General features: G+C 37.1%; 1 protein-coding gene across 2 annotated transcripts; it reads left to right on the top strand.

Annotated features, from left to right (window-relative positions):
- The first annotated feature begins 4,220 nt into the window (after positions 1–4,220).
- Positions 4,221–19,831, top strand: LOC106877743 (uncharacterized). 2 transcript variants are annotated; one of them, XM_089348744.1, is made up of 7 exons: positions 4,232–4,792; positions 12,575–12,756; positions 12,858–13,146; positions 15,091–15,302; positions 15,437–15,538; positions 17,068–17,380; positions 18,520–19,831. In XM_089348744.1, exons 1-7 carry the CDS (start codon positions 4,322–4,324, stop codon positions 19,486–19,488), a joined length of 2,538 nt encoding a protein of 845 aa, XP_089204870.1. In that variant the 5' UTR covers positions 4,232–4,321; the 3' UTR covers positions 19,489–19,831. The 2 variants fall into 2 exon arrangements, with proteins under 2 accessions (XP_014782235.2, XP_089204870.1); XM_014926749.3 differs by lacking the exon at positions 15,437–15,538 and having other exon boundaries at positions 4,221–4,792.
- The last annotated feature ends 3,027 nt before the right edge of the window (positions 19,832–22,858 follow it).

Raw genomic sequence — 22,858 nt, 5'->3', positions numbered from 1 at the left:
CTTGAAATTTGTTCTGTTGAAACCTCTGTAGAGGTTTTAGCAGGCTGAAAATGGTAGGCATATATCCTGTTACAGTTTTTGGTCAGAACAGAATTGAAATAGATCTCTTTCTGCTTATTAGGTAACTTTATACAATGCTGTCAAGTAAAACATAGTCCACTACTCCTGGAACTACTCCATCTTTACCACAGCTCTCACCAATCTTCAAGAATGTCTATACTTTCACATATTCTTCCTCTGTGAATGGACAATCATTGAAAGGAATAGCTTGAAAAAGTTGGTCAATTTCTTCATCTTTGTGAAGGATAGTTGTAAGATTATTGGGGAGATCCTTTATTTAAGGATTTTTAAAGCATATTTTAAACTAGCCTCATGGGCTCTTTTCTGTAAATTTTTGACCTTACTAGAATGATGAGCCAAACAAAATAATACCACAGTTTATCATCATCCTCATCATCGTCGTTTAATGTCCGCTTTCCATGCTAGTATGGGTTGGACGATTTTCCTAGTTAACCTTCTTTTGATATTGCTGCACCTCTTATGTGTCCATAGCTTGCATCGGGTGCATCTTCTACCTACGCCTTTTCTACAGATCGAGCAGGGCCATCTACCTGAAGGGGTTTGTGTTTTTTCTACCTTCCTACTTATTCGGACTTTGGTTTTAGCTAGGTTTACTCTAAGGCCCTTTGACATCTGAGAGTTTAATATACTCAACAAATTAATGTTGTATCATTAGCCCCTGTGAACATTTGGTTGTCTGGATGTAAGGATGAGGGAAATAGCAGGTATATTTTCCTCACACCGAAATGTAATCCATCTAATGTAAACAAATTCCTCTTTCATTTTGCCATCTTCTAAAAACAGATTTCCATCTGGTCGAGAGGCAGATGCCTTCAAAATTTAGATTCCAGATCGAGTTTAAATTTCTGATTTTCTTCTACAATTTTTCGTTGATGAAAACATCTCATTTTTAATGAAATGAAATGGGCATTCTTCGTTGAAATGTCTAATTGGAATAGAACCGAGGGAACATCAGTGGAAAGAAAAGCTTTCATCGGAATTTTCATCATGTCTCAAAATTCTTTTACATTCCAAATTCTATATTGGCTGCAACTTGCCCAATATCTTTTATAAGATTTTGCTGGCAAATTCTTAAAGTTAACATACGATCGACAGCATGTTAGTATTAATTTACTGAAGGAAAAAGGGTAAGCTTACATATTTTTCATCTTGTAAATGCAGCTAAACACAGGGTTTACACATCTGATATCCTCTTTTCATTTTCTTCATCGTCTATGCTTATAGAAATAAATTTCCTTTTTATCAACCTTTTAGATGTATTTCCCCTCTCAGATTCAGTCACTTATTGCATTGGTCCTTCAGTTACTCTAAGCCCTGAAAGAAGAGCTCAGAAAGTTGAGCCCCCAACCAGTTGAAAATAAAAGTGTTTGGAATAAACAGAACCCTTCCCTTTTTTGGTTTATTCAAAATATGAACATGATTATATTTTACAAAACAAAAGAAAAAAAACAAAACATCGAGGATGGTGCCTACCAATAGACCGATAAACCTCAAGCATGCAGCCAATGACAAATTCAGTGAATTTTACATAAAAGAGGCTGTCCATCTCTCTTCTCTATCCTCCCTCGCTCTGTGTGACTCTGAGTCTCTTAGACGTCTGAAAGAGAAGCACCCACCAGCACCCGCTGATAATCAACTAAACTGGCCCGATCCTCCAGAATACTTGAGACTGGTCTTCGTCTCTGATAACATCAGAAAGGCGATTTCATCCTTCCCTACTGGTTCAGGTGCGAGAGTTGATGGCCTTCGGCCTCAACATTTCAGGGATGATATCTCCTTATCAGCTGGTGACGCCGGACTTGAGCTCTTGGAGAATTTGACTCAGTTTGTGAACCAGTTCTCTTCAGCGAACGTCCTTTTTTATATCTGCCTACTATTCTATGGTGCAAAATTATTCAGGCTCACTAAACCCAGTGGATACCTGCGCCCCATTGCAGTCGGCTGCAGCCTTCGCCATCTAAATGCAAAGGCATGTTTACAATCAATCTCTAAGCTTATTGGAGGAGGAATTTTCTCCCACCCAGCTAGGAGTGGGCACCAAATTGGGATGTGAAGCTGCTGCTCATGCTATCAGAGCCTATGCCAACTTGCCCTCCTTGTCACCCAAGGTCATCTCCATCCTTCGCGATGCTGTCCTCAGCTCAGTAAGAGAGAAGGTCCCACAACACTACTGCCTTGCATGGAAGATTTATTGGGAGCCCTCCTATCTCTCTTTCAGTGACCAAATCATCACCTCCGCTTCAGGAGTCCAACAGAGTGACCCACTTGGGCCTGCTCTGTTAGCACTGGGCATTGATGACATCACCAAGATGGGGGTCGAGCTAGACCTTAATGTCTGGTATCTTGACGATGCTTGTTTGTGGGGACCTCCGGACAGGGTTCTCACCATTGCAGATATGATAGTTAGGGAGCTTGGTCGCCAGGGTCTCCAAGTAAACAGCTCCAAATGTTGGCTCTGGATCCTCAGCCACCTGGCTTCTCACCATCAACCAACTATTGAATTTTTGCAGACTTCTTCCCTTCCATTGCAGTCCCTCCTCCATTGGCTTGTGGCTCCCTAGGAGTCCCAATCACTGAGTTTGCCTTTGAGTCCATCTTCCTGTCGATGGTGGCTGTCCTTGAACAATTGCTGAAAAATATTGAAGTTATCGAATCCCATCAAGGTTTTTTCATACTTAGGAATTACTTCTTAATCCCTAAAGTTCTATATTTAATCAGAGTCAGCTCATCTTACTGATTCCCATTGTGCTTCCAACGCTTTGACAACCTAATCTTTGAGAGACTCGAATGCTTAGTCAATGTCAAACTTTCTCCAACATCACACGATCAGGCTGCATTTGGAGGTCTCGGTCTTCATCCCTCTCTCTTCCCTGCTTCCTTTCCTCCACTCATGCCTGCTCCACCCTGGTGAGCAAAATCCCGTCCTCTCCAACATGGACCAGTTCCAACAGGGAATTGGATGAAGTTCTCCAGCACTGGAGGGAATTGGGCTTGTCTGCTCTTGAGAAGGTGGAGGTGACTGGATTGATGCCATCCATGTGGTTAATGTTGGTGGCCTACTCAGCTTGGACGAACTTCGTGTCTCCATTGTCCTCAAAGTGAGAGCTGATGTATGCATGGGTTTGATCTGTTGTGGCAGTCTCCTTGATTCTGTAGGCCTTCATGGCCTTTCTTGCTGCCTGAATGCTGGTTGCTTCGCGTGTCATATGGAGTTGAACCTGATACTCAAGCGGAGCTTGGCCCGGGCAAACATCCCCTCCATCTTGGAACCATCTGGATTGTCCAGATGTGATGGGAATAAATCTGATGGTCTCACTCTGTGCCCTTGGTCGCAAGGTAGATGCCTTGTCTGGGATGTCACAGTTAACGACTCCTTTGCTTCTCACATCCTGGATGCTGTAGTCAGGGCGAGATCCACAGCCTCTGTGGCTGAGCAGAACAAAATCCTGAAATACCACAATCTGTCAGCCAACTACATTTTCCATCCTGTGGTGTTTAGGACTTTTGTTGGGGTCAGACCACTAACTGTGAGATTTCTTTCTTCACTGGCAACTTGCCTTGCAGGGGTAACTGGTGAGGTTTGTGAGGGCGCTTGACTGTTCCAATGCATCAGCCTTGCCATCACCCGCGGCAACACTGCAAGCGTGCCTCAATATCCATTAAAGAGGTTTCCCAACGCTCCCAACTTTTCAATCCAAGGGGGTGAATTGTTTAGGTTCTTTTCTTTTTTCCTTTCTCTCTGTTTTTCTCCCAAATTTTTTTCAGTTGTGTTCTCTGTTTTGTCCAATTTTCTAATTTAATTCTGTAAAACAGTAAACATTATGAAGGCAATAAAAGTTTATTACTTAGAACTACATTAAACAGAGTTATATATTTTTTAACACGGTAGCATTTCTAATAGGTCAAATAACCATGTAGAGGTTTTTTCATTGATTAGCGCATGATTTTGCCTTCAGTTAATATTACTTTTGCTAAAGTAGCCAGCATCTTCCGATAAAAAGCAAACATCTTTATATTTAAAAGAAGAAAATATTCGATATTGAAACTAAATCAATGGGACATGAGCTGTACAGTGCCATGTGTTTAATGTAAATATGAAAGAGTAGTTGTAATTGAATTATTGGAAACAGTGGATGTTCACCGGAAAGATCACTATTTATTTGTGTAGGATACCACGTGACAACCCACGTGCTCAACAATTTCCAACGAAACCATCGAAATATCGAACGCATATGCTTTGATGCGCACGCATAAAGAGAAAGTAAACTCGAAACTTATATTCGAAATGTTAACGGATGTGTCAAAAATATTCGGAGATGTTTTCGTTCAGACCGCTTTTGACTCATTTGAATCATTCTCGGAGCTATTGCACCAATTCATGAACAGAACTGGATACATATACCGTATTAAATCATCGTGTAATGCTAATGACCACAACAAGTACCGAGACAAGACTCGATCTCAGGCTCTCCGATACGTCTCAGTGACGTTTGTGTGTACTCAATATGGAAAACCAAAAGATAATTCAAATACAAACCGACTTAAGATGCATTGCAAGCCAGTCGGATGTAAGTCTTTCCTCTCGCTATCCAGTGCTAAAGGATTACTGAGGATAACCAAATCCAACTTAGAACACAATCACAAACCGTTGGTGGGATTTTCACGCTCCAAAATTCGACGATGTAAATTGTCGAAAGAAGAAATTGAAGAGGTGAGTATATGTTAGTCTTGTTTTGATTGAAGTAGAGTGCTAAACTAATCCTTGGAATATTTACTTTCATAATTTTATGTACTTATTCAAATCGCGCTAAATTTGACTATTTTTTAGTCTTCGGACGACTTCGAAATAAAATGTAACCTTAATATATTAATATTGATTCTGCCGAACTTTTAAAAAGAATCACTTTGTGTTTACGTAAGAAATGGTTATTATTGTCTTCACTGTTATTCATTAATTGTCTTCATATAAGTTTTGTCACTGATGCTCTGTTAATTAGTTGCAACGTCACTCTATCCTGTTTCCTCATTAATAATGTTCGACTTCATGTTCCTGTTATACTCCTTCGTTATATCGCTTCTTGACCGACGTTGGACGAATTATAAATTATATGCGGATACACGAACATTAATAAGCTTCTTAGTACAAAGGAAACTTAGTGAACCAAGTATTTGTTTTTGAGCAAACATATGCGGCTCGGTGTAATGTAAGAGCATCTGGAACACATAAATGGGCTATCTTTCGATTTCAAAGATAGCCCATAAATGTTGTTTCATTCGTTCTTCATTTGCTTTTGAAAAAATGTCATTTTCGTGTTTATTAATGTGTAGGATCTCTTGGTTGCACTTATGATCGAATAGTTTATGAAGTTGGTTTTGTAACGACTTTCAAAACGAGCTTCATTCCACTTCGCTCTGCATGTTCATTTGGAGCAGGTGTTCCGCAAATCGGGTCGAGCCAAGTATTTAGGTCCAGTAGATAGACCGAAGATATATGGAAACCTTTTGACTAATTAACACACATATTTAGATAGTAACCAGGCTTACATGAACCTCACAAGGCACATTTTAAACTCGTCTAATGGAGACATGTACCCTAGCATACTGTACAGCTATTTAGGGTGACGGACTGGTAGAACAGTTGGCGAAGGTAAAGGATACACACACCAAATATTTTCGGTCAATATAAAGATCTTGGGTGCTTTCAGCAGTCTACTCTGTTGCGCAAGTATTAGACTTGGCTTTACATTTGCAGTGCCTCTGAGCACTATATAAATAAGCTTATTCCGCCGAGATCGGTTTTGCCGCTCACCCTTTCGGGGTCGATAAGACAAGTACCTGTCAAGCACGGGGTCGATGTAATCGACTAGCATTTTTCCTCCAGAAATTTCAGGCCTTGTACTTTTAGTAGAAAGAATTATTATTATATATTCTGTCTTCCCTCCCACCAACTTGAGCACTTTCTTTCCCGCGGAGGCAAAGACAATGGACCGCACCCACTTTGGGATATTTTTTTACAGGAACCCAATCGAGTGCGGAGATTCCGTATCTGCAAAAAAATCTGCATTTCAAAATTTTAATTCCACCCCCACCCCCAATTTCTTAAATTTTCACTTCCGAAAAAAGAAAAATTTTGTAAAATTCAATTAAAAAAAAAATGAATGAACTCCGGCCTATGACAAGAAGTGAAATTAAAGTGTTATCTCTACTAATGTTTCACGCATGCATAGAATTATAAAATAGTAGACCCAAAAAGTATCTTAACAGAAAACCTGACATGCTAGAAACACGTTTTCAAAATTTTAATATGAATTACCAAAGAAAAAATTTCAAAATTTAAATCCGCCCCAACCGGAAATCTGACAATCTAGAAACAACAGCCAAACCGAGGATCAACTTTCTAAATAAGAATTACCAAGGAATTTTAATGCCATTTTGTTGTGTGTGTGCAAAAAATCAGTCAGTATAAAGACCTTCACCCGGGAACAAAAAAAAAAAAAATAATAATAAACCAGTCTGTGGGGTACAAACAAGTGTGTGGAAAACGAATATGAAAAAAAAAAAATGCGCGCTGACAACCCTGGAAAATTCACAAGATCCAATTTTTCCGTCATAAATTCGGGTAAAATGGATATATGTTGATTTTTTTTAACGGAATCCCACGTTTTTGGTTATGGAGGATCCGATACTGAAAAATTTTTTTTTCAAAAATCGCATTTTCAAAATTTCATTATTATATCGCAGTTTTATGAGATTTGGCTGGTATTTCTAGCATGTAGCTAGCCTGCTTGAAGGCCTGAGGGTATATATTCTTTTTTTTCTTGTTGAAAGATTGAAATTTTACAAACAAATTTTTTTCAGAATCGTAATCTTCGTATTTTTCTAAAAAAAAGAAAAAGAAATTTTTAAAGTTTAAAAAAAAAAAATTTTTTTTTTTAAAAAGCCACTTTAATTTCACATGAATTATGTTACTGCGGGAAATTATTCTGAAAATCTTTGCAGAAAGGTGTATAAATTGATTACATTATGTTATCGCAGTTTTGTGAGATTTGGCTGTTATTTCTAGCATGTAGCTAGCCTGCTTGAAGGCCTGAGGGTATATATATATATTTTGAAAAATTGAAATTTTACAAAGCAAGTTTTTTTTCAGAATCGTAATCTTATTTTTCTACGTATTTCGCAAAAAAAAAAAAAAAAAAAAAAAAATTCTGGGAGGAGGTGGGGTACTGAAATTTTGAAAATGCGATTTTTTTTTCAGAATCGTATCCTCCAGCGCGTATTTTTTTTCAGAATCGGATCCTCCAGCGCGCATTTTTTTTCAGAATCGTATCCTCCAGCGCGTATTTTTTTTCAGAATCGGATCCTCCAGCGCGTATTTTTTTTCAGAATCGGATCCTCCAGCGCGCATTTTTTTTCAGAATCGGATCCTCCAGCGCGTATTTTTTTTCAGAATCGGATCCTCCAGCGCGTATTTTTTTTCAGAATCGGATCCTCCAGCGCGTATTTTTTTTCAGAATCGGATCCTCCAGCGCGCATTTTTTTTCAGAATCTGATCCTCCAGCGCGCATTTTTTTTCAGAATCGGATCCTCCAGCGCGCATGTTTATTTAATTAATTTTTTTTTGAAAAATTGAAATTTTACAGAATTTTTTTTTTTCAGAATCATTATCTCTGTATTTTTCTACGTATTTCGCCCAAAAACACTTTTTAAAAAAGTGAAATTTAGTGGGATTTAAATTTTGAGATGCAGATTTTTTGCAGATTCAGAATTTCCGCACTTGATATAGTGGTTTTCTGTAAAAAAAAAAAAATTTTTTTAATCCCAAAGAGGTTGCAGTCCATTGTCTTTACCTCTGCCCTTCTTTCCTTTATTCACTTACTCACGTGCATGTATGTATGTGAAACTTAGGTTTTGGCCATTATTGGCCCAGGCCTTGTCTCACCTAATAACACCAACTGTAGTCGTCATTTAGACATGTTTCAGGACCTCATCAACCCAGTCGAGTCTGGAGTTGTTTGCTGAGATGTATCCGAGTGTTTGTGGTAGCCAAAGCGAAATCTTGAGGGCACCACCGTTCGAGCGTGATCGTTACCAGCGTCGCCTTCCTGGCACGTGAAAAGTCATTCGAGCGAGATCGTTGCCAGTGCTGCTGGACTGGCTCCTGTGCAGGTGACACGTAAAATGCACCACTTTGAGCGTGGCCGTTGCCAGTACCGCCTGACTGGCCTTCGTGCCGGTGGCACGTAAAAGCACCCACTACACTCTCTGAGTGGTCGGCGTTAGGAAGGGCATCGAGCTGTAGAAACTCTGCCAAATCAGATTGGAGCCTGGTGTAGGCATCTGGTTCACCAGTCCTCAGTTAAATCGTCCAACCCATGCTAGCATGGAAAGCGGACGTTAAACGATGATGATGATGATGATCATATATATTATATATATATATATATATATATATATATATATCGTTTAACGTCCGCTTTCCATGCTGGCATGGGTTGAACGGTTTGACGGCAGACTGGCAAGCCAGAAGGCCGCACCAAGATCTAAACTGATCTGGCAAGGTTTCTACAGCTGATTTCTAATGCCAATCACTTTGAGAGTGTAGTGGATGCTTTTCACGTGCCAATATATATATATATATATATATATATATATATATATATATATATATATACACACATACATACATGGTAACCTCGTGGATATCGTTGGCGATTTTTTCTTCCTCCGTCTTTCCCTTCTTTGGACTTTCCTATGTTTCCGACGAAGAGCTCTGCTCAAAACGTCAAATTCTCTTTCTTTCCTTTCCCGAGCGTCCAGTAACACAATATGTATCACGTCCTCACGTTGTTGTTTTTTTGTCTTTTTCCTTTTTTGAACTATATATATATATATATATATATATATATATATATATATATACACACACATATACAGGCTCATAGCCCTAAAAAAATTCAAGAGGTGGGTGGGCAAGATGAGGAGGAAGGGCATCTAAAAAAGTTTTCCTGAGAACAAAAAAGAAGCTCACAGTGGATACACGCCTATAAATTGCCAGAAATGGACACTTTAAAAAAAATATTTTTCTTTAATTGTTTCTTTATACATCTGAAATAATTCGGGGGTCAGAGAATATACACTCCCACCCAACTGGCTACAGGCCTATATATATATATATATATATATATATATATATATATATATATTTTCTTTCTTTTCTCTTTGGAGATAGCAGGCTGTAGAAAATCGCTTGGTGAGCCACGAGTCGGAGATCCCTGCTCTAGAGAGAGAGAGAGGACTACAAATAGTTGCAAACTGTCTTTGCTGGTTGAGTTTTGAAATATAGTGAATTGACCTGTGTAGCTATCCTCTCCAGGCATTTATCTGTTTACTGTTTGGTCTATCCATTGTTTTTGAAGTCATTTTATATGAATATTGTATAAGTTTTCTGTTTTGCTTTTAGCCTTGTAATGTTCTTTTTGATGCTTTGTTGGCAAATAAATCATAACTGTATTTGACTTTGGGAGTAAATATTATTTGTATGTCCGGCCAACAACTCGATATGCTCCTACATTTTGTCGAAAATAATGTTGAGTGTAGAATATGTAAATATCATTTCAGCTGTAAAAGGGGAGATAAGTAGATCTTTCATTGTAGGTTGCCTGAATTGATTTGAAAAGTAGACTGTTAGCAAGGACAGTATCCTGTCTTGTCATCTGCTTTGTTGAAAGTATTAGAAGTTTAGTTCATAGAAAATATTGCTTCACCCGATAATAAATTAACAAAACATGCTACAAACATTAACAAAGACTGGTAGTGGAGTGTAGGGAGAGCTTGAATAACAACAATAACAGCAGCAAGTAAGAATCAATATCATTATCAATAATACAAGGATGGCAATCACGAGTAATAGCAGCAGCATGAGTAAATGTTATGTAACTGGACACACTTCTCTGTTGACTAATTGCGTTGCTAATGGTAAAGATGAAGTGTATGTACATATTCACTAATATAGCCATCTCCAAGTCAACGATGTCATTCCTAAAATGCTTTTGATCATAGGATCAGTTTGATTTGATTTACCTTGGTTAAACAGCAGCAACAACATTGACATAGCAGTACATACATTCAACAAAATTATTATAGATACTTCTGAAAAACAAGATAACATAAAAAAAAAACAACCTCATTTACGCTATTGAAATTGTAACCTGAAGAAAAAAAAAACTTGAGATAAGCCTCCAAAACAATGAATATCACACTTAGAAAGTAAACTAAAAGTTAGGAAAGAAAATTAACCATTGAAAAAGAGGACACTAACAAACATTTTTATTCAACATTAACCATAACACTTTGTTTTTGTTTTTGATTTGCTAGATTTATGTGAATTTGTGTGTTGAAACAAATTTTGCATCTTGGGAGAATCACTACTCCAATGACTCTCCTAAGACACAACAAAACTGTAAAACCTTATGTAGAATAATGACCAGTATTAGCAACACCAAACCCATATCCACAGTAACTTCAATTTATTTACATTCCAACACCAAGCAAATGCTCTTAGCAGACATTTCTTGAAAATGAATCACTAAAAACTACACAGACAGAAATTTCTTAATACAAGACACATATATATCTTCCACTTAGATTACTCTTTCCTCCTGTGAAACACCAAAAATGCAATAAATAAATAAAAAACCTTGAAAGCTCCAAAGCCTGACAAAACTACAGTCATCAGCTACTTGTATCAGTACTGCCAAATTCTCAAAATCTGGAAACTGGACAAAATAATAGCAGTTTTAAAACCCATGTAAAGTAACGTAGGACTGTCACTCTCTTATGTACACTTTCAATCTTGACACCTGTAACCCCTATACTCTGTTTTCCAAATCACACCATAGATTCAGATTACTGCCACACTATTCATTAACCTTAAAACAAAAATACATGATATTCTTCCCTGAATGCAAAGCTTTTGACTCCACTCTTGTTGCCCAGTTATACTCAAAGTAGTCAAGAACTCTAGAAACAACACTCATTGCTAGCTTACTAAAAATCTCTTTGACAAGCCTATGTACTATACAACAACATTTTTGCAATATCTTGAAAAGTGTATCACAAGGTCTCGCTTCTCAATATCAATGCAACCTTCCCACACTTCCTCAAAACATAACTTCATATGAAGATAATTTCTCAGTTGCATCTTCCCACCGATTCTCAAACTGTTGCACATCTTTTTCAACTCTACATCAACTACTGAGAAAACTGACTGCAAAACAAAGGTCTTAGAGTAGTGCCTACCAAATCCACCATTTTCCTTTTTACCAGCAACACTAGAAAACATCATTTACGACCAATCATCACACTCAAACAGATCAGTCACCCAAAAGGCAAAAATATTAGGATTTAACATCTCATTCACAACACATGTAGAAGATAGTTAATAAGAATTTCAAAATGGAACACAAACTTATGGCACTCACTGGCAAAATATTTGACCATCACAAAGGAACAATAATCTTAAGTCCTGTTGTTTCTGCCGACTATGCCACTTCAGTTTTGATGTACTCTGGTCAGTTGATGACCACTTGGTTCAGTATAAATTTCTATTATGCAATATTATTTTGTCCCTACATACACAAATATCCAATGTGTTGGAGCAGCTAGTCTATTTAATTGAATATAGTAAATATTTTCTGCAGACCAAAGGTAAGACTAAATGCAATGTTGAAACTAACTGATAGGATCTGAACTCTGTCATTAACCAACAAAATTAATGACTTCTATGTGCATAACCATCTGCTCCACTAGTACAGACCTGATAATAATACCATAAATTGTATTCAGATAATAATAATAATAATTGTTTCAAATTTTGGCACAAGGCCGGTAATTTTAGAGTGATGGGGATAGTTGCATGGTTTACTATTTTATGAATTAAGTTTACATATTTTCAAAATAACTGAGGATTGAAGTTAAACAATGGTTTATATTATATATTTGAGAAGATTAACAAACCTTGTTGGTTAATTATTACTAGCGGAACCCGTGAATATTTCATGGAATTAACGGTAAACTTATTGGGTTATTTCTGAAAACTTTATCCACAAAACCTGAAAGTGTAACCTGTGTTGTGTCTGTGACAAGGCTGGATCCTTTGAAATACAGGTACTCCTCATTTTTGCCAGCTGAGTGGACTGGAGCAACATGAAATAAAATGTCTTGCTCAAGGACACAATGCATTGCTGGGAATTGAACTTACGACCTTACGATTGTGAGGCGAATGCCTTAACCACTAAGCCATGTGCCTTCACCCCCCCCCCCCCCTCCCACACATTCATAGTCTCATGTATTCATTGTTATTTATTTTCAGAGTTCTAATCCAGTTAGTTGCCTCAATCAATTCCTTATGAAATTGACCTATGCCGAGACAAAAGCAATTACATATCTTTCCTTTAATGCTATTCTATTTATTTTTTTCCCATTCATGTTGCAGATTGCAGCATTGAATCAACATAATTCAAAATATAGAGTTACTAGAAAAAGAAAACAACCCATATCTGTCACAGTGCCTACTTCAAGTGACTCACATCTGTTGCCTCCTGTTACTGATGATCAAACAAAACCTATAGAAGATCATTTGATAAAGAAACATAAAAACAACGATTTCAATGATGGGTAAATTATTTTTGTCATGACTTTTCATTATTGTTTTTTTTTTTTTTTTTCAATTTGAATAATTATGTTCTTTTGTAATTTTATATTTCAATGTATTTCAGGCAGTCAGATGGTAGAAATAATGTTGAGATGGTTGAGAAGCCACAACAATTTCCTTCAATCCCAGCTTCTAATCCTAAAATGGAGAAAGTAGAAAATATAGCTCAAACAGTTCAATTCTCAGTATCTTCAGTTCAGAATCTAATTTCTCAACCTGAGCCTGTTGAAAAATCTCAACTCCCCTGCGAAAAATTTGTTCTTGGTGTCCATAAAATGTCCAATCAGGTTTCAGTATGGAAGAATGGAAAATCATGTAATTCTGGTACTGGCAACAGTTCACATGCAGTGATGGTATGTCTTTTAGTTATTAACTTACTTTGTACTGTGACTATGTGGGTGTGTTTGCAGTTAAGTTTCTCTTGGTATATGGAAATTTAGGAGATGAAAGCTTTGAATGTGGGTGAGGTGGATTTGCTAGTTAAATATCCAGTACATTGAATAACAGTATACATTTAGAATTTGAAATAAACTGTTGAGCTTCAGCTACTTTTCCCACAACACGATTTTGGGTTCAGTCCCACTGTGTTGCACTTTGGAAACTAAGAAATCTGTTGTATGTGGCAGGTATATCTGCTAGTGCACACACACACACACACATACACACAAACACACAGAGTGCATCGACTATTTGAGAACCAGACTTTTAAAAACAATAAGTGGCCCAAACTTAAGCAAACTATCCTCTTTTCCCTATCCCAATATGGAAGCTAACACAGATGATGAAAAAGCATGCCATTCTCATCACCTTAGCTATTAGCTACAGTGGTTTTGAGATTGCAACCTTCTTAAATGTTGCCAGGTCCATCATATTTAAGATCAGAAAAAGCTCTTGGTCTCTGGTGGCAATGTGCCTTCTGTAGCTAAAAGAAAAAAAAACAAAAATAAACATTATTGACTGTCAGACATTGTTAAGAAAGTCAAAATGTCCAGCAAATCTGGGGAATAATCAAATGAGAGCCATTGTCTGTCATCACCATGTTTCAGAATTGACAATTAGATATGTGTGCATGAAGACATCAGATACAAATCCTGTTATGAGAAGAGGGCTGGAGGATCGTGTGATCTGGTAGAAGTGCTTGCTGAACAAATTCAAGCATTCTGAGGAGCCTGACATGCTTTGGTTCTTCTTAGATGAGATCTTTGTCTAAGATCAAAAAGTGAACAAGAGAAGTGACAGATGGCACTGTGCCAGGTTCACTGAAATCCCACTAAATTTCCATAGTCTGATGTTCTTGGGCGTCATGAACAATGGAGGCTGTGTCATAACTCCACATTTTTTTTCTTGTCATGGTCTTAGGGTTAGTGCAGCAACCTACATTGAGACAGTATAGATAGTTGTCAAGCCTGGAATCAAGAGAGTTGCTTGGGGGAGGCTATATGTGTTCCAGCAAGATTTTGTTCCATCTCGTACAGCTTGCATTAACAAGGAGTGGATGTTATCCCTAACATTTGGCCTCTTACATTTGGAGTGTTGTTGAGAAAGAAACAAACTAGCATGCCCACAACACCAAAGGCTTGTTGATGTCTGCTGTCAGGGACTTTATGGCCAATATGAACACAGATCATCTGATCAATACATCTAGTTTCTAAAGTCATATTGAGGCTGATGGTGGTTTTAATGAATAACCTTTTGCTATGTGTACCAGCTTCTATGAAACTATATTGTTTTTATCCTAATAAATATTTTGTTTTTCTTATATTAAAATTTTGTTCTCAAATATCTAACACACTCTGTATGTGTGTCATCTTCATCAACATTGTTTATGTTTGCTTTCCATGCTGGCATGGATTGGATGGTTTGACACGGAGCTGGCCAGCTGGGATGTGTTCAGGCTCTAATTGTCTGTTGTGGCATGATTTCTCTGGCTGGATGCCCGTCCTAATGCCAACCACTTAAGAATGCACTGGGTGCTTTTTATATGCCACTGGCATGGGTGTGTTTATGCAGCACCAGCATGGGTGCTTTTTTTGTGGCACTGACACTTGAAAGGACAAGCCTGTATTTGTAGAAGACTGCAATTTTACTTAGCTTGACATGTCTTTTCAAGTACAGCAAATTGCCACATCTCTTGGGCCCTCGTGTGTGTATATAATATTCTGAAATATTGAATCTTATAAATATATATAGGTTTTATATAATTTGAGAGAGGAAAATGTTCAAGGTACATTTAATTCTGCATATTTACATGATTATTATCTGGCTGATTTTACAATATTCTCCAATTATGATTGCAGGCAAGATCATTGAACCAGAATAAAGCAAAAAAGAATATATCAATACACCAAAGAAAATCACCTTCTGTCTCTTCTAACCCAGTTATCATTCCAGATGAACCACACTGTCCAATTCCAGCTACCAAAATTCCAAAGAGACTGACTGCTGCCAGGACATTTGAAAAACATCAAGAAAAAGAACAATATTGTCAAGGAAATACCTCTGTTGGCAGGTGAATTGATAGATTTTTGATTGTTTGCCATTTTGATTTGAAGAATTGGTTGGTTTTAGTTCTGACATGAATTTCAAGCAATCATTTAGAGATGATCAAGCCAGATCATCAAGCTTAAATAATCTATTATACAGATCTGAGTTCCTTAACAAGACACCACCAATCTCTTCTGTCAAATGTATCAATCTAGATGATCTCCCTTCAACAGCACCAAGCAATATTCAGATACATGACAGGTAACGTTACAGATTTATTTTTGGCAGGCTTCTCTGGGTGTCCTCTTGCCTACAATGTATTGTTATTTCACTCCATATTAACTATTTAGCTTATGATTTATTTGCCATCGTGTAGTTGTAGTACTTGAGTCTTCAGTCATGGCATCACCTGTCATTGTATTGCACTTGTGTCTATAATTTTGTTTTTGTATGTTTTTTTCTGATTAGGTAATTAAGTTGAACTACTAAAGCTGCCTGAATTAGACTAGTTTAGAGCCATCAGTTCTGTGGCTTAGATTCTGACTATGTCAGCTTAGCATTTATAATTTCGTGTGATAAAGTATGTACCACCAGGTATAGAGTATTGGTTTAGTTATTTCATGTAGCATTTTAGTGGTTTGCAGCATCATCAGAACAATCTCATGAGTAACAAACATGTAATCTGTCTAGAAAAAGGACTTGTTTTGCTATTTTGTAGGGCAATATGGCTGTTATTTTGAGCAAGTGGAATGACTGCACAGAAGTTCCATTGTTGGTTTCTGGGACATTTCAAAACATCTTCCTCACTTAGATAGTTATTGAAAAGGGACAATACTCTCTGCTAAATCTCTCTCAAATTACACCACAGTCCTAAACAAGGAAGGACACATTGGTTAATATGGCTTTAAGTACATGGTGTTTAGAAAAAAAAAGAATGGTTAGTCATGAGTAGAATATCTTTGATCATAGGCCTTCTCAATTAGGGTAAACTTAGAGTTAAACAACAACTCAATGTTACAGTTCTATAACCATTATGCCATATGCCCACGGGCATATGGCATAGTGGTTAAGAGCGCGGGCTACTAACCTCAAGATTCCGAGTTTAATTCCAAGCAGTGCCCTGAACGATAACAATAATAATAACATCGAAAAATACCTTAGGAATAAGAACCCAGATTCGAAATTTCCCCAAGACACCTGAAGAAGGCTGGAGGGTATATTAGCCAAAATGTTGTGTCAACAACAAACAAGATGAGGACAAATATCTGTTGAATGTAAATAATGTAACTCAATGTTATACAACAAATAACAATCTGAACATGGTCATAAAAATAATTTTTGTAGATTAGAGGTTAAACAACACGAATCTACTTTTGTATAGCCATTTTATTGAATTCTATGTATAAAAATATTTGATATATCAATTTGTTTGAAACTAAGGGCTATCTTCAGAGCCATGTTAAAAGCACTGGTGCTGGTGCATCATAAAAAGCACTCTGTACACTCTGTGGAGCACTTGGCATTAGGAAGGGCATCCAGCTGTAGAAACTGTGCCAGAACAGACAAGAGCCTGGTATGGCCACTGGCCTTATCAGCTCCAGTCAAAACATTCAACCCATGCCATCATGGAAAACGGGCGTTAAATGATGATGTAAGTGAAATACAAAGAGTATCCTAATTTTTACTCCTTTATTGTCTACAAAGAAAAAGCTTCTCTAAATGTATTTCTCTCATTTGAAGGTCTTTTTATGAAAAATCATTTATATAACTCTTATTTCAATAAATTTCAGGGAAATGAGTGGTGATAGCCACGTTTCTAAAATGGCTGGAAATTGTCAGGAAATTACTTCTCAAATTGCTGCTGAGAAGCCTATTTGTGTGATTAAGGATGTTGGTACTGTATCACAGTCGGTTCACTTCTCAATGCCTCCAGTTCTGACATCTATTAAGCAACCAAAGACCTTTGAAATGCCACAACCTCACGAAAAGAAAATATTTATTCTTGCTGATCATCAGAAAAATGTAATGTCCAGCCTGACATTGCTATGGAAGAGTGGAAAATTATGTGATGCTGGTATTGGAAATGGTACATCAACAGTGATGGTAAGTTTAATTGAAGACTTATTGCACAATAATTTTTACCAAATAATGAGTTTATGTTACTGAGCTACTGACCACAAATTCAAACTATGTTGCAGCCTTTGTGTTGTGCTTTAAGGTAAGGAACATTATTTTGTTATTTTCTCTTAGTTGACTTTGAAATAAATGGGAATCTTATTTCAAAATTCTCTAATCTTAGCACTAAGATTACCATGAAGTTATACACTCCTACAATTCGTTTTCAAACAGTCCATATATGTGCAGGCTTGGCTCTATGTTATGAAATTTTCTTCGCAAGCACATGGTTCTGGGTTCAGTCCCACTGTGTGACACTTTGGGTAAATGTCTTCTGCTATAGCCTTGGGCCAATTAAAGCCTTGTGAGTGGATTTGGAAGATGGAAACTGAAAGAAGCACAATATCATCATATATATCATCATCATCATCATCATCATCGTCCGCTTTCCATACTAGCATGGGTTGGACGATTTGACTGAGGACTGGTGAAACCAGATGGCTATACCAGGCTCCAATCTGATTTGGCAGAGTTTCTACAGCTGGATGCCCTTCCTAACGCCAACCACTCAGAGAGTGTAGTGGGTGCTTTTACGTGTCACCTGCACGAAGGCCAGTCAGGCGGTACTGGCAACGACCATATATATATATATATATGTACATATATATATATATATATATATATATATATATATATATATATATATATATATATATATTAGATTCAGACTGACAGTTTATTTCAGGGGATTTCACTGCTAAACTTTTTTAACATATTTGTTTTCCTGTTGCTGTACTTTCTGGTATACAAGTGAATATAGTATATAGTGTAAGCAGGTAGTGTAAACATTCAAACGTTGTCAGTATCTTTCCAAATCTTGCTGCATTTCACATGGAAATTTTGGTTCTTCAGTCTTGTCTTGGTGTGTTAGTTGATGTGCCTTTTTTAGCTGCAAATTTTGCTTTGAAAGATTCAACTTATATGCTTGAAAATATAGTATATGTAGTCCTTTTTAGAGTAAGCTCTTCTTTTTTTTCCAAATTAGTCAGGGAGAATGCTTTTCATTGTTGCAGTTTCTCATAAACTGAGATTATATTATAATTTTCTTTTTACTGTTTCTCTTTCAGATGCATAAAGTTGTCCTAGCTGCTGTGTGTCCTAAACTGTTGTCAGTATTTGGTGCAGATATGCTTTCTCACAAGTTTCTCCAAATTAACTTACCACAGGAAGTTAGCAAAGAAGGTTTAACTGCTTTTGCAGAATATGCATACAATGGGATTCTTGATCTCGATCCAGATATTTTACAACAGTTAAAAATTATTGCAAAACAATTAGATATGAGTGAATTTGAGTATTTGTGTGACAGTCAACTTGCAACTGCATTACATCATCCACAATATCACCAAATGCCAGTTAATGCATCTGTATCATCAAACATTACTATAACACCAATTCAGCCATCATCATCCAAACCTCTTTCAACTAACACTACAGATATTATTGATATAAAAGATGACATTTGTGAAGTTGAATTAACACAACATAATGAAAATACAAACATTGCCATTGAAAGGGAATCTGAAGTTAGTTCATTAGATGTAGGTAAAAACAGAAACTCTTCTACTAGTTTAGTTGTTATTCCCAGTGTACAAACTAAATCCCTGGAACCTGTAAACAGTATATATAGTCAACAAAATCATAATATATCACATGTATCCAAAAGAAATTTAAGCACCTTTCGGATATCCCGTACATCGCCATCAGATTCTTTAGCTGTGCCCAGTAAAGTATTTGCCGTACCATTTTCAGACACCACAGATAATAGAGCAACATCAAATGTACAAAAATCTAATATGAAATCCAAGACATCTGAAAGCTCTCTGGCCAATGATTTATCTCCTGTATCTTGTATTGTACAAAAAATGTGTTCTCAGCCCAGTCTCATTGGAAGAAATTTTTATAAACCTTTCAGTCAATCTGTAATCAGTAGAAAAAGTGCCTGTTCTTTTGGTCCTTTTACATCCAGAAGAAATAATGTATCATTATCACCACAAGTTAATGATATATCTATAGATTTAACAGATGAACTTACTTGATGCCATATATTTTAATAAATTATTTTATTCACCAAGTTTTTATTTTTATATTGCTTAACTACATTTAACTATCTTTGGAGACTTTTTATATTGTAATACTGGACAGTAGAAAGCAAGAAGTAATTTTTACATTTTAAGACCTCTGTGGTTTTAGAGATGGTAACATGGATGTAGACTTGAAAGGCAAATGGATAATGGTAGGTAGTGTAAAAGTTGTGCCTTAAAGATAGAAATTTCCAATGATTATGTATGAAGAAAGATTTGAAAAGCTAATTGTAATGATTGTTTATTTTATGATTTGTATCCAATTTGAACATAAAGGTTTTCTTGCTTTCTAACAATATTCACTGCTGCAGCTTTATTATTTTTATCTCGTAAAACCCCTACATGGTCACTCAGTATGTTAGAAATAGCAGCCAAATCTCCCTTCTCAAAAAGAATGTTCCCTCACTGGATAATATAATTTTAGAAATACTAGACCTGAAAAAAAAAAAAACAGGATGGTCAAAGCTGGAGCCCCTTTGATCACAGGGCTGCTTGATCAAAGTTAAACAACCTAACTATCAAGTGGTCAAAGTACTGGTGTCAGATTAACAAAATAATATGAAATTATGCACAGATGGCTGGTATTTAAAAAGTTTTCTTCACAACTGTGGTTTCAAGTTCCTTGCTCAACCAAAAGCTGCAAATCTTGGTAAATGTAAACTCTGAAAAATCTGTTGGATTGAATCTTCCTGTTGGACTGGAAGTCTGGCCCAAATACATGCAAGATTGGGCTCCACCAAGGGCACCCAAGGATCAAATGGTGGTGTTAAACAGGACAACAGATTACCTATCGAGCAGGAATCTGAAGTTAGCTTGTATGAAACATTTTCATAGTTCTGTAGTGGCTTGTCATAATCCTGACATCCATTAGATACTATATACGTATAGTAAAGACCCCCTTCGGTCATGAATGACTATACGATTGTACCTAGAAACTTCCCCTCTGAGATACAAGTCCAGGCAAGGTTGTTTATGGAAGACCAGCAGTCGCCCATGAATACCAGCCTCCCTTCTCTATGCTACCAATGTTGTTCAAGGGAAAGGCAAAGGCCGATACAGCTTGACACCAGTGATGCTGGAACTCATTTCTACAGCTGAGTGAACTGGAGCAATGTGGAATAAAGTGTCTTGCTCAAGAACACCACACACAACCTAGTCCAGGAATCAAATTCACTACCTCATGATTGTGAGCCTGACACTCTAACCACTGAGCCATGTGCCTTCACACACATACAAACAAACATTATCAGTCAATCAGGAGTGATGATTTAAAAGCACCAGTCAATCTGTTTGAGCTTGTTATTATATCTATGGTTCCAAGCTTTTGCTCAACTACATTGGCAATAATTAGAATTATTTCAGCTGTCTTTTTTTTTTTTTATTTGAACAAAACTATGAAAATCATCTGTTGTACAGGTGTGAAACCTGGACTGTTTACTGTAAGGACATGAAGAAACTAGAGCGCTTTCATCAATCCAAACTTCGCTCTATCCATATCCAAAGTTCCAGATATTCCTACGTAAATGGGGGTTATAAAAGCAGAAACGCGGGCAAAAAGCAGGAGAAGAGAGGCGGACACAGACAAGTCCTAAAATTGACAGGTTCTACTTAAGGACTTGTTTGTGACTGCCTCTTATACGAGGTCATTCTTATATATTATTAACTCAACTATAAACTCGATCTACTTCTGGGAGATCGCAATACGGTTGTGGTAAGCGTCTGTGTAATTATGTAAATATTAAGGTATATATAAATGGATTTAGTCTGACAAGATCTGTATAAATAAATGCTTATCAGACATAGTTTTGAGTTGGTTTTTATTAAAGGGACAGCCTATTTTATCGACTTTGAAAGGATGAAAAGCAAAGTCGATCTTGGCGGCATGAGAACTCAGAACGTAAGTCAAAAGATCATGGCCCATTTAACGAGTCCGGTATTTAGACCCACCCACCTACTCGTCCCTCCATTCATCTATCGATCCTTCCTTCCTTTTTTTATGTGGTTTTCCACCAGATAAATATCAACGCCTCCCCTCAAAATAAATATGAAATTCTTCACTCCCCGCTTATTTATTAATGAGGAAACAAAACAGTATTCATCTTATAATTTTATTAAGCATGAACATTTCTCTGCCATTTTTCAATCTTCCCCCTCCTCTCCATGAGAGTATCTTGGTCAGCCTATGAACTTTTCCGCCTACCCTCGTTTACACACACACACAGGGTGTCCCGCAAGTCCCTATCCGTCCATATGTTACTGGTATGGTTTACTAGCCCGTCAACGAGGGCCAGTAAACCATACCTCATATCTAAACATATTACAACAATTGTTTATACTAAAACTCTATGAACTTGGAATCAGAGAGGAAATTTTGGTTTCAACAAGATGGAACTCCGGCTCATTATGCCCTTAGTGTGCGAGATTATCTTAATGACACTTTTCCAGATAACTGGATAGGTTGTGGTTCAGTAACATCCCCGCCGCCCATGAAATGGCCCGCAAGAAGTCCGGACTTTACAGCATGTGAAAACTCTTTGGAGATACATAAAGGATATTTTATCTAAACAACGTTATAATTCCAATGATTAATTGAAGGCAGCTATTACTGCGGCATTTGGAACAATAACCCCTGCTATGTTGAGAGAAATGTCTCACAGAACATGGCGTCGCATAATATACAACGAGAATGAATGACAGCACACAGATACACTGGATACATAAGATATATGAATGGGTAGGGACTGACGGGCCACCCTGTATATGCATGTGTGTTTCTTCGTTTCCTTATCGCTTGATAACTGGTGTTGGTTTGTGTTCATCCCCGTAACGTAGCTGTTCACCAAACGAGAGCGATAGCACAAGTACTAGATTAAAAATAAGTATTGGGGTCGACCTGTTCGACTAAACCCTTGAAGGTGATGCCCTATCATGGTCACAGTCCAATGACTGTGATGAAAGATAAAACAAAAAGCACGGGTACTTTCTGGTTATCGCACCTCCATTAAAAAAAATGGGGACAAACGAAATGCCGTTAAGCATTTTACCCGGCGTGCTAACGATCCTGCCTTAATAATAATAATAATAATGAAGACATTATATTGAAAGACTTCAGACAATAGTTATGCTTCCTCATTGATATGACTGTCCCAATTGATATAAATGTATCTATCAAGACCTACCAAAAATTGAGCAAATATAAAGATTTTGAAATAGAAATTGTCAAAATGTGGAACCTCAAGGCTAAAATAATACCTGTTGTTATAGTGCCCTAGGAATGATAGCAAAAGGGGCTGATTGCTACCTAGCTCAGATACCAGGAAACCCC

Source organism: Octopus bimaculoides, chromosome 3 (genome assembly GCF_046866305.1).
Source record: "Octopus bimaculoides isolate indiv1 chromosome 3, ASM4686630v1, whole genome shotgun sequence".
Lineage (NCBI taxonomy): Eukaryota > Metazoa > Mollusca > Cephalopoda > Octopoda > Octopodidae > Octopus > Octopus bimaculoides.
The sequence above is the reverse complement of the archived record's forward strand: the minus strand, read 5'-3'. Positions and strand labels throughout refer to the sequence as shown.